Here is a 13521-nt window from a genome sequence, read left to right as displayed (position 1 = left end):
CACTTTATAAGAAAAAAAGGACATTTTGCAGAAATATGGGCAAAGACGCTTGTATGGTGCTGAAACGTGGGCACTGAGGAAGAAAGGCAGAACAAGGCTGGGGTTTTTTGAGATGTGGACATGGCAGACAATGGAGATTCCATATCCTGGATGATGTGATTGACAGCAGCATTAAGGAGGAGGCAATGGGTCACAGGAAATGAAATACAAAGGACCTGCTAATATGACTGAAGTGATTGATTATGAAAAAGGCTCGCAGTGGAAGTGTCTGCTTCACTGTCTGTCTGTGGGAATATATGTACTTTTACTAGGGAAAGAGCACGAGCTCTAAAACTATTGTGAACCTGTTTTCTGTTACATGTGTCTGTGCTCCATACATCCGTCAACTACAGGTGAGTGGATGCTTTTACCTTACTTTATGCAATGTTACATTCAGGGATTTCCATTATTGTTATACTATGAGAAAGACTATATGACACATAGATGAGTCAGTAACCAGTACAATTCTAACTCCTACCTGTTTCCACATTTAAAGGAACATTCTGAGTTGAGTGAAATGGATATAGTAGTTTTTATTCTGGAAGCATTGGTTCTGCTCACTGGTGTGAGTGTGTGTGTGTGTGGGGGGGGGGGGGGGGGTGGACAGATGAATTGAACAAAGTTTACTGACTTAAACAAACTGGGGCAATGTCAAAAAGAAGTGGACCAAGAACTTTTCATTTTGCCTTCATATTGAGTCAAGTTTCAGCATTTATCATGCTACTAAACATTACATCATAAATTGAATCATAACACCTTTTTATTTTGAAACATTTTGTTGTCCCGCAAGTTAAGGACAGTTGCCATTTGATCTCAAACAACAGCTTTGGAACTAAAATTTCTGTGTTTTGATGCCTATCTACAAAATTGTTCTACCTAGAAGTTGCACTGAAGCTGAATTACACAGCAGAAAAAAGGGAGACGACAGTTGAGTAGCTACCCAATAGGATATTTCATTTCACTAGATAAGTAGCTGAGAAAAAATGTCAGATTGTTAAGATTGTGGTGAAAAAGTTCTTATTGAGAACCACATAGTGGAAATAATTATGTAATATTTTTTACAAGTCCACTGGAGACAAATTTCAGAGATGAGAATATTCAGCATTCTGTTCATAAATGAAATCACGTGGTAAAAGTTTTTGTAACTGCCCAAACTACAGTGAATAATTTCTTGGTAGTCTGTTTTTATCATCTGGTTGTTGCTACAATGCCATACAAAATAGAGAATGGGACATATCAGTGCTTATCTACAACAATTACTTGGCATCATTGTACAAAGAATGGCAATACATTTTAAAAACTGCTTTGCCACTCGCTTACATGGCTAGTTTATAATGTGATTCAATATATTTAAAACTTCAAAATTCTGTCTCTTCTATGTACATTCCATTAATCATCTACATCTATATATAAACATATACTCCACAAGCCACCATATGGTGTACGGCGGAGTGTACCATTTACCAATATTAGTCATTTCCTTTCTTGTTCCACTCCCAAATAGAGCAAGAGAAAAATGACTATCTATAAGCTTTTGTAGAGACCCTAATTTCTTTTAGCTTTATGCTCCCTACAGGATATGTACACTGATGGCAGCGACTCATTCTGCAGTCAATTTCAAGTGCTAGTTCTCTAAATTTTCTCGAACACTGTTTCACAAAAAAACATTGTCTTCCCTGCAGCCGTTCCCACTTGAGTTCATGAAGCATCTCTGTAATACTCATATGTTGATCGAACCTCTGGGTAATAATCCTAGCAGCTCACCTCTGAATTGCTTCAGATCCAAGACACTCTAGCAGCACTCAAGAATGGGTCACACTAGTGTTCTATACATTTCATGTTTAACAGGTAGGTGCCTATTCTTCATTGTATTTCTTACTGTAAATCACACTCAGGGAATCACATTACTAGGTGAAAATAACAAATTTCATCAAAGTGACTGTGCCGAGAGAAGCATTAAGGAGCTAGTATATTTTTTTACCTGAATCAAGATTTTTCTCTTAGGGTGCAAAAGCAGTATTTATAAAATTAAAATCTCTCAGAATGTGAAACAGGGGAGTGAGTGTGACATCAAAATTTGTACAAGCAATGAGGAGAATACACTGCGATCAACTTTTGTTTTTAGTCAAATGTGTGCATGGAGTGAAAAAAAGACTCCCTATAAATTACTCAATGGATTTTTGTGCCAATTTTCGTAGCCAAATAAAGAACAGGAAAATGACAAATAGGGTATCAAATTGACCAACCTGAGGTCTGGTTTAAAAATGGAAAATTATGATTAAGAAAAATGTAATCAGTGATTTGAGGGAAAATTGAAATATTTCATGAGCAGATGCTCCTAGCTATGAGTGAGCCATGAGCAGCCGCTGGTGAAGTATCAGTGCAGTGGCGAGTTGCATATTTAGCTTTCATATTTGTTTTGTAGTTTGATTCTTAATTTCTTTCTGAGTGTTTGTGTGCTTGCATATTTAATTACATAAAATCCTTGCATATTCTCGTATTTGAGAGGAGTAATATTGCTTATTGATAGCCATAGAGTATAAATTCACGGAGTCGTTAAGATATTAGCAGTAGGATGGATAGGGTATGTGCATGCTGTGTGCAGGCACAGAAGGAGCTGGCCGCGGTTCGCGAGCAGCTGAGAGTGCTGTTGGCCACGGTCAGCCACCTTCAGGCTGCTGCCTCGAGGTGCAGTGACTGCAGAGGGTCTGGCGCGTCGCTTGAGACACCCCAGGAGTCGCTTGCTGTGTCCGCTGACTCAGCCGCCGAGGCACCTTCTAGTGTACCCGGTATGTTGGGGCCGCCCTCACCACAGGGTGAGTGGCGGACTGCAACGCGTTAGCGTCGCTTGAGGTCGAGGGCCAATGTGGAGGCTGGCCTCGCCCGTTCATCCTGTCAGTGGGCAGGTGGCCGCTCCTTCAGCAGGGCCCGTGCAGGCACATGGGGGCAAAGGCTTGCTGGTTGTTGGGAGCTCCAACGTTAGGCGGGTGATGGAGCCCCTTAGGGGAATAGCGTACAGGGCTGAAAAGAAATCCAACGTGCACTCAGTTTGTCTGCCGGGGGGGCCTCATCCAAGATATGGAGGCGGCCTTGCCAGTGGCTATCGAGCATATGGGGTGCAGTCGTCTGCAGGTAGTTGCTCACGTCGGCACCAATGATGCCTGTCGCTTGGGTTCTGAGACAATCCTCAGTTCATACAAGCAGCTGGCAGATTTGGTGAAGACCGCTGGCCTCGCACACGGGGTGCAAGCAGAGCTCTCTATTTGCAGCATCATTCCAAGAGTGGATCAGGGTCCTTTGGTTTGGAGCCAAGTGGAGGGTCTCAACCAGAGGCTTCGTTGACTTTGTGATGGTCTTGGCTGCAGATTTCTAGACTTGCGCTATTGGTTGGGGAATTGTAGGACAACCCTAGTTAGGTCAGGGGTGCACTACACAAAGGAAGCAGCTACTCGGATAGCAGAGTACTTGTGGCGTGCACATGGGGTTTTTTTAGGTTAGGCAGTAGTGCGAGATGTCCTGATGAACACTCACCAGTCGACGTGCAGGCACGGAAATCAGAACGTGCTCAGTGTATAAAGACACTTCAGCTATCAAGATATTAGCAGTACATTTTCAGTGTTCGGAATAAAGTTCCTGAATTTACTGCCCTCCAGGAAGCGTGTGGCGCGAGGAAGTTCTGAAATATTTAGTGAGGGTTGGAACGTGTGTCGGAAAGACAGATTAGACACCGTAGGAGGTGGTGTCTTCATTGCAGTTGACAAAAATAGTGTGTCTACTGAGGTCGAAGTAGAGTGTGATTGTGAAGTTATCTGGACACGTTTAACAGGATTAGGGGAAATAAAGTTAATTGTGGCATGTTATTACCGGCCACCAGGTTCCACCGTGACAGTTCTAGAATCATTCAAAGGGAGTCTACATTCTGTTTCGCAGAAGTACCCGGATCATGCTATATGAGTCGGAGGTGACTTCAGCCTATCTAGTATAGACTGGGATGTCTATGGATTCATTACAGGTGGTACAGACAAGACGTTGTGTGAGTTACTTTTGAACACATCATCCGAAAACTGTCTTGAGCAGCTAAATCAACAGCCAACGGATAATGGAAAAATTTTAGAGCTGGTAGCCACGAAGAGACCTGACCTTATCGACGGTGTCAGTGTTGAGACAGGGATTAGTGATCATGATGTTGTCATTACGACTACGGTTACAAAAGTTAAAAAGTCGGTCAAGAAGGCTAGGAGAGTATTCTTGCTAGAAAGAGCAGATAAGCAGTTGTTAGCATCCCACTAAGTAATGAATCGACTTCATTTACTTCCGGTACGATGGACGTGGAAGAATTATGGGCAAATTTTAAACACATTGTAAATCACGCATTGGACAAGTATGATCTGAAAAAGTGGGTTACAGAAAGAAAAGACCCACCGTGGTTTAACAGCGCAATTCAGAGAATGCTTAGGAAGCAAAGGCAGTTGCACTCGTGGTACAAGAATGATCGGGAAAATGAGGACAGGCAAAAGTTAGTAGAGATTCGTGCTACTGTAAAAAGAGCGATGTGTTAAGCATTCAACCACTACCACCGTCATACCTTAGCAAAAGATCTTGCTGAAAACCCAAGGAAATTCTGGTCTTACGTAAAATCGTTAAGCGGGTTAAGGCTTCCATCCAGTCACTCACTTATCAGTCTGGCCTGGCAAGGGAACACAGCAAAACAAAAGCTGAAATTTTACATTTAGCATTTAAGAAATCTTTCACGCAGGAGGATCGTACAAACATACCGCCGTTTGAGTCTCGTACAGATTCCCGTATAGAGACATAGTGACAGACATCCCTGGAGTTGTGAAGCAGCTAAATGGGTTGGAAATAAATAAATCACCAGGTCCTGATGGGATTCCAATTCGGTTATACAGAGAGTATTCTACTGCATTGGCTCCTTACTTAGCTTGCATTTATCACGAATCTCTTGCCCTACGTAAAGTCCCGAGCAACTGGAAAAAAGTGCAGGTGACGCCTGTATATAAGAAGGGTAGAAGAACGGATCCTCAAAATTACAGACCAATATCCTTAACATCGTTTTGTTGCAGTATTCTCGAACATATTCTCAGTTCGAATATAATGAATTTCCTTGAGACAGAGAAGTTGCTGTCCATGCATCAGCACGGCTTTAGAAAGCATCGCTCCTGCGAAATGGAACTCACCCTTTTTTCACATGATATCTTGCGAACCATGGATGAAGGGTATCAGACAGATGCCATATTCCTTGACTTCCGGAAAGCATTTGACTCGGTGCCCCACTGCAGACTCCTAACTAAGGTATGAGCATATGGGATTGGTACCCAAGTATGTGAGTGGCTCGAAGACTTCTTAAGTAATAGAACCCAGTATGTTGTCCTCGATGGTGAGTGATCATTGGAGGTGAGGGTATCATCTGGAGTGCCCCAGGGAAGTGTGGTAGGTCCGCTGTTGTTTTCTATCTACATAAATGATCTTTTGGATAGGGTGGATAGCAATGTGCGGCTGTCTGCTGATGATGCTCTGGTGTTCGGGAAGGTGTCATCATTGAGTGTCTGTAGGATGATACAAGATGACTTGGTCAGGATTTGTGATAGGTGTAAAGAATGGCAGCTAACTCTAAATACAGATAAATGTAAGTTAATGCAGATGAATAGGAAAAAGAATCCCGTAATGTTTGAATACTCCATTAGTAGTGTAGTGCTTGATGCAGTCATGTCAATTAAATATTTGGGCGTAACATTGCAGAGAAATATGAAGTGGGACAAACATGTAATGGCAGTTGTGGGAAAGGTGGATATTCGTCTTCGGTTCATTGGTAGAATTTTGGGAAGATGTGGTTCATCTGTGAAGGAGACTGCTTATAAAACACTAATACGACCTATTCTTGAGTACTGCTCAAGCGTTTGGGATCCCTATCAGGTTGGATTGAGGGAGGACACAGAAGCAATTCAGAGGCAGGCTGCTAGATTTGTTACTGGTAGGTTTGATCATCATGCGAGTGTTACGGAAGTGCTTCAGGAACTCAGGTGGGAGTCTCTAGAGGAAAGGAGGCATTCTTTTCGTGAATCGCTACTGAGGAAATTTAGAGAACCAGCATTTGAGGCTGATTGCAGTGCAATTTTACTGCCGCCAACTTAGATTTTGTGGAAAGACCACAAAGATTAGGGCTCATACAGAGGCATATAGGCAGTCACTTTTCCCTCGTTCTGTTTGGGAGTGGAACAGGGAGAGAAGATGCTAGCTGTAGTACGAGGTACCCTCCGCCATGCACCTTATGGTGGATTGCAGAGTATGTATGTAGATGTAGATGTAAATGAAGTCTCAAAATTTCATTTCTTCAAGGCCTAGTAAATCTGCATGCAAAAAGTTTCATTGTCATGATATTTCTGAGTAAAAAAAAAAAAAATCCTTTGAACCAAGTACTAAATTTAGGGCACTTTGAAAACAGAAGATGCTGGGAGGGCGAATGATCGTACTTTCTGAACAAAATTTGAAAATTAAAAATAAATTTAAAAAACTTTTAAATATTTTGTGAAATGATTTGTCTTACCTCAGCTTTTGCATGGGATAAAATGGTTCTGGATGCAAGGTTGCCAGACGATTTGAATCAAGCCTTAATGTGTGCAGGTCTGGTACATTTACGAAGGCCTTGTAGCCTATCTGTTCAATCTGATTATCATTGAGGCGTACTGTCTGCAGAAAAGTGAGTTCCCTGAAGATCCCATCAGGCACCTAGAAATATTTCATCAACTAAAATCAGAATTATCTCTCAGATAAACGTACTGCTGTCCACCTACAGTTACCACAGTTAGAGAAAATTTGTTTGAAACAGTGACTTACACATTCATAGAAAATGGTAAATAGCTTGCATGAGAATCTGAGTTACATATGCAGCATATTTTGAAACACAAATTTACAGTTAAAGTAAGAACTTCTACTGCCTTGTCTCACTGTAACAAATATGTGAATGTTTCAACATTTCTTAGAAAAATAAGTTTTTGTTCTATTGCCTGTTTCACATTAGTTTTTTAAAATATGTTTCATAAAATTGGACATGTTTTCATACCTTCTGTATCTGGTTATGATCAAGATAGATGACACGTAACCTGAAGTTGTCATCGAACATTGATGGGTGAAGTTCAACAATTTGATTGTTTGACAAATCCAGTTCTATTAATAATTCCAGTCCACTGAAAGCACGTTTCCCAATTTCTCTTATGCTGCAGTCATGCAAGGACAGCTTCTGCAGGTTTACCAACTTAACATCACTGCAAAAAAAGTAATGAGACATTTTATGAAAATAATGACTTTTTCACAAGAATATCTAAGACATACTACTATAAACCTTGTAAAAGATTAAGTATATTAAGTATTTTTGCTTATTTTTGACAATAATGCAACACAATTACATGATTTCAGACATTTATTGGTTTGTGTAAAAAAAAAAAAAAAATACTAGACATTAGTTAAATAGCATTTTAAAATTAAGATTAATAACTGCAACCTATGGGAAGATCAAATGTACAATACAATGAAAAATGCCTCTACTCAACTTACATAGCATCTGACATTGCTAGTATTTAACATCTTTGAAGTATTGTACTGTGGCAATGCTCTTTCTAGTCATCTGAAGAAAGTGTGTACCCAATTGGATTTGAGAAAGACTGCCAAACATGTGGCAACATAGAAATAATAAGGGAAAGGAATGATCAGAAAGCTGATTTTTATGTCATGGTGGTTTCTCTATCTGGTGTAGTTACAACCACAGATAGTTTTCAAGTTGGATGGGGCCACACTCTTCCTGAATATAAGCCCACTGCCTTAATCACTGCACCACACCACTCACACTATCTCTCTCTCTCTCTCTCTCTCTCTCTCTCTCTCTCTCTCTCTCTCTCTCTCTCAACCAACTACCCAAACTCAGTAGAGTGAGGTATATAAAAATGTTTAATTGCTGGAGACATAAATATGAACACTAATCCACTGCAAGCATTTGAAAAGAATTTATTCAGTATGACTACTACTCACTCTTCTTTGTTAGTGCAGAAATGCCATTACATTAAATGACAAACAGCAAGACCTAGTGGCTACAGAACATGATTACTACAACATTTCATCAAAATCACAATTTTAAAATTTATTAATAACTAGTTTTGGCTATTCTTCAGATATGTTGTATCCAGTCAGATGTACATTCCATACACAAGTCTGATGTTGCATGTGGCAGACATGTATTTTAATAGCAAGTAACTGGCACTCCTAAATGATACTCCTGGTAAAATAACATGATTTCCTAGCTGTACAATTTGTTCAATGTTTTTGGTCACCAGAAACTCGTTGCATAATACACTGTCTAAGTAGAGCAGATGTTTTAACATAGACTGTCTGATCAAAAGTATCTCAATACCTATTAGTAGACATTAATATAGTAAGGGTCCACCCTCCACCTTTATGATAGATTGAACTCTGCTGGGGACACTTTCAGTGACGTGTCTGAATGTTTGTGGAGGAATGGCAGCCCAGTTTTCCTCAAGAGCAAAAACCAGAGGAGATAGTAATGTTGGACACTGGGGCTCAGAGAAAAGTCAATGTTCTAACTTGCCCCAAAGGTGTTTTCCACAAACTGTTACCTCAAAGATGCTTTATGACAGGGTGCGCTGTCATGCTGATGTAAATGATCATTGTCTCTAAACTGTCTCTCTCTCCTGTACACACTGGACTCGCATTCTGGAGGACGAAGCTTCAATCCCGCGTCCGGCCATCCTGATTTAGGTTTTCCGTGATTTCCTTAAATCGATCTAGGCAAATGCCAGGATGGTTCCTTCCCCGTCCTTCCATAATCCGATGAGACCGATGACCTCACTGTCTGGTCTCCTTCCCCAAACACAACACAATAACAATAATCTCCTGTACACAGTATACAAAGCTTTAAAATGCGTTCATATCCTCCCACATTTTGCATTTTGTTAGATGCAATAAGAGGACCACAACCCTACGTACAAGAAACGCCCCCATACTGTAACACAGTCTCCTCTGTACTTCACTGTTGCACTATACATAATGACGGATAACATTCTCCAGACATTCACCAAGCCAAATCCTTCCATCAGATTGCACAGGGTACAGTGTGGTTCACCATTCATCTGTTTCCAGTCACCTACCATCCACTCACCTCAAGTGTTACTTAGCAATGACTACAGAAACGTGTGACTTATGAGGAACTGCTTGTTTGTTGTACCCCATTCTTTTTAACTTCCTACGCCAAGTCACTGTGATAGCTGGACTGCTGGTAGTATTTTGGAACTCATGAATGATTCCTTCTGATGATTCTTTTTATAGCCATCCTCTGCAATGCTTGGTGGTCCCTCAGTACATGAAGTCTGCCTGGTCTTGGTTTAGCTATGGTTGTTCCTTTGCACTTCCACTTCTCAGTCGCATCACCAAAAGTCAACATGGGCAGCTTTAAAGGGTAGAAATTCCCTGATGGATTTTTTACTCAGGTTCTTCTTCTTGGTGTGCCTATGACAACCATTTAAACGAAGTGCAGTACCTCAGCAAGATGCACTGCTTTTGGGCTTCCTGGAGCCAGATCCTTCTGCATCACAATGCCTGGGGAGATGGTGTAAACAGGGCAGTGAAGGAAATGGATCATCATCTGCTCAACAAGTATGCCTCGGATATTTCTTCGTTATTGCAGGGCCCCCATTTTTACATTTCAGTATTACTCTGGTCAATGCCCACGTGAAGACCATTAAGTGATCTTCATGTTGGCCATGACAGACTGTTTCCTGGGGATAGCTCCTCTTTTGGTACTCTCCTATCACTTTTAGCTCTTTCCTGTCACCGTTGAAGCCTTTCTTCTGTCTTTGACTACACTAAGGGGGAGGTACTTGAGATGAAGCTTTTCCTGCTGTGAAGACGTCGAGCAACAAGATCACGCCCATGAAATGAATGTCTGTCATCAGTGTTGACATTGCTCCTTTCGGATTTTGCTGTTACTATCTGATTATCTGCCTGATACAGGGTGGAGTCATTACAGCCACAACATGGATCTTCTTGACGGCGGTTGGTATCAAGCCTCCTGTCATCTGGTGGCAAGTTTGGTGAAGAGCAATAGCAACCAGTTTTGAGTGGCAGGATTGCTACCACTCAGGGGGAAGTATATTCTCCTGGCAAGTAGCACAAGGCTAGAGCCAATGTCTGAAGTACACGTGAGCTTGCTTTCCAACTTGGGCCTTTGAATTTTTTAAAGATGCTTTTTTGTGCTGCTAGCTTCATTCTGACACTGTCACAATATCACTTGGATGTTAGTCTCCTATCAAGAATAACCCTAAGGTATTTAGGGGTAAAGATATGGTTGAGAGGAGTTCCCAATTATGAGACTTTTAAACTATAGTTAGCATATTTGTTACTGAGATGGGAAGAGCTGACTGCTGTTATCCTTGGATTTGGCTTCAGGCTGCTGGCCTCATAATATTTTCCCATGCTGTGAAGAACAGATGAAAGTTGTCTTTCAATGCCTTCAAATGGCTTATGATGGGTGGAGAGGGGCAGATCGATGGCATAAATAAACGAGGTGCAAGCCTTGTTATGTGACTGGTTATTGGTGTGCATGTTATAGGGTGACAATTATTGAAATGTATGAAATAAAATCATTTTAACTTCTGAACAGTTTGCGTTAGGACATTCAAACTGCACAGTTTGCTGTAGGGCATAATGGGAATTAGTATGTGCTGTATGGTTTGGTATAGCGATGAAGTTCACATGCATTTGGATGGGTTCATCAATAAGCAAAATTGGTGCATTTGGGGGACTGAAAGTCTGAATTTCACGATCAAGAAGTCCCTTCACCCTCAACAGGTCACTGTGTGGTGTGGAACATCCCATCATGGAATAAATGCTGCAAAATTCCTTGATGGCACGTTGACTACTGAATGGTACGTGAAGGTTTTGGAAGATGATTTCATCCCCATTATCCAAAGTGACCCCGATTTCGACAAGATGTGGTTCATAAAGACTGAGCTCAACCTCATATAAGCAGTGGAGTGTTTGATGTCCTGCAGGAGCACTTTGGGGAGCACATTCTGGCTCTGGGGTACCCAGAGACCACTGGCATGGACTTCGATTGTCACCATATTCTCCAGATCTGAACACAAGCGACTCCTTTTTGTGGGACTATAGATTGAAGACAAGATGTACAGCAGTAATCGCAAAACCATTGCTGAGCTGAAAACAGCCATTCAGGAGGTCATAGACAGCATCGATGTTCCGACACTTCAGTAGGTCATGCAGAATTTTGCTATTTGTCTGTGCCATTTTTTTGTTTTGCGCCACTGATTTTTGGGGTTTTGAAAACTAACATAGAATCTTCTATTGCTGAGCAGGTCTGCAGTATCTTCATAAATCTGTAACTTTGGTTGTGTTGTACACCTTTGAGAGAAGTTTCCTGATGTTTACCATGTTGTAGGCCACACTCAAGTCAAGAAAGACAACACTAGTGACAAGAACTGTTTCGAAGCTGTCCTCAATATGATGGGTACGATTCAATACTTTCCCTGTGCGAGACTACTTATGTCAGAAGCCAGTTTGTTCTCTAATGAGCATACTAAAAGGTGACACTGAATGACTAGACTATGTCGAAGTTACTAAGCTCTCCCGACTGATCCATCCTGCTGTTACCAGCCTCCTTTTATACTTGCAGGTGCCTCTCTCATTATACCTAGAGAACGATTCCGCATTATATAGGGGTGTTGGTTTGGGGGAATGGGCAAACAGCAAACTCATTGGTCCCTCTGGATAGGGGAAGGAAGTCTGCCATGACCTTTCAAAGGAACCATCCCAACATTTGCCTGAAGCGATTTAGAGAAATCATGGAAAGCCTAAATCACGATGGTCAGACGTAGGTTTGAACCATTGTCCTCCTGACTGTGAGACATAGGGGTATCCGGATACTTTTGATCAGATAGTGCAGTTAGATCTCACACTCACAAGCATGCTGCAGATTATGTTTTGCTGCCTTTCATAATCTACATCTACAAGACTATTCCCCAATTCACACTTAAGTGTCTGGCAAAGAGGGTTCATCGAACCACCTTCAAACTACTTCCCTACTGTTCCACTCATGAACACCACACAGTGAAAGGAAACACACAGATTTCGGTGCGAGTTCTAATTTCTCATATTTATTTCTCCCTATGTAGGTGGGCTCCAACAAAATCATTTCACAATCTGAGAAGAAAGCTGGTGATTTAAATTCATGAGAAGTTCCTGCTGCAACAGAAAATGCCTTTGTTTTACTGCCACCTCAATTCGTGTAGCTTACCAGTGGCATTCTCTCACTTTGCAATAAAGCAAAAAGGGCTGCCCTTCTTTGAATTTTTTTGATGTCCTCCGTCAATCCTGTCTTATGCGTACCCCACACAAAACAGCAATACACCAGAAGGGGGCATACAAGTGTAGTGTAAACAGACTCTTTAGTGGTCCTGTTACATTTTCTAAGTGTTCTGACATTAAATTGCAGTCTTTAGTTTACTTTCCCCGCAACATTATATATGTGAGCGTTCCAATTTAAGGGGGGGGGGGGGGGGGGTGTAGGACATCAAACAGTTTGGCTTGGAGCAAGAAAGCGATAATATGCCACAAACGAACACAAAACAACACAGCCAAATGAAAATCGTTTCGAAATTCACAACACCACACTACAAGCCTTTCAAAACAGAGAACAGACAAAATCAGCGATCAAAACAATGCACTTCGATAGCAGCAGAGAAAGTATTGATGTCAATATTGCTTTGTTTCACATATGTCAATCTCTGGCACAATATTTAAACATTCGATTCTATAGAATGAAATATACTTACATATGTATATATGTATGACAGAAGAATGCTGGAATGCTGTGCAAAGGGGTATGGCGCTGCATCCTGGTACACTTCAGACCAAATAACGTGCCTTGTAATCTCTCATATAGAAGCTTTCGAAATGTGGTGCTACAGAAGAATGCTGAAGATTAGATGGGTAGATCACGTAATTAATGAGGAAGTACTGAATAGGATTGGGGAGAAGAGAAGTTTGTGGCACAATTTGACTAGAAGAAGAGATCGGTTGGTAGGACATGTTCTGAGGCATCAAGGGATCAGCAATTTAGTATTGGAGGGCAGCATGAAGGGTAAAAATCGTAGAGGGACACCAAGAGATGAATACACTAAGCAGATTCAGAAGGATGTAGGTTGCAGTGGATACTGAGAGATGAAGAAGCTTGCACAGGATAGAGTAGCATGGAGAGCTGCATCAAACCAGTCTCAGGACTGAAGACCACAACACCAACACCAACAACAACAACAACATACATCAAACTACTCAGGAAGATGTGTGCTACAAAATATAGGCATCTTTTTGAAAAGTCGATTTTTTAAAAATTTTTGACGTCCTATCCCCCTTAAGTTATTTGCAACTGTAATCCTTATGCAG

At 41.3% G+C, this 13521-nt stretch overlaps 1 protein-coding gene across 4 annotated transcripts in view; it reads right to left on the bottom strand.

The window, feature by feature from the left end:
- Window positions 1-13521, bottom strand: part of LOC126198561 (leucine-rich repeat-containing protein 24-like) — a 438607-nt gene that overhangs the window by 28034 nt on the left and 397052 nt on the right. For all 4 annotated transcript variants that reach the window (XM_049934992.1, XM_049934990.1, XM_049934991.1 and 1 more), the window contains 2 exons: window positions 7118-7319; window positions 6602-6783 (listed from right to left, as the gene is read on the bottom strand). In XM_049934992.1, coding sequence (XP_049790949.1) covers window positions 6602-6783; window positions 7118-7319 — 384 coding nt within the window. The remainder of the gene's footprint in view (window positions 1-6601; window positions 6784-7117; window positions 7320-13521) is intronic.

The sequence above is a fragment of the Schistocerca nitens genome, chromosome 8 (assembly GCF_023898315.1).
Source record: "Schistocerca nitens isolate TAMUIC-IGC-003100 chromosome 8, iqSchNite1.1, whole genome shotgun sequence".
NCBI classification, from domain to species: Eukaryota; Metazoa; Arthropoda; class Insecta; order Orthoptera; family Acrididae; genus Schistocerca; species Schistocerca nitens.
The sequence above is the reverse complement of the archived record's forward strand: the minus strand, read 5'-3'. Positions and strand labels throughout refer to the sequence as shown.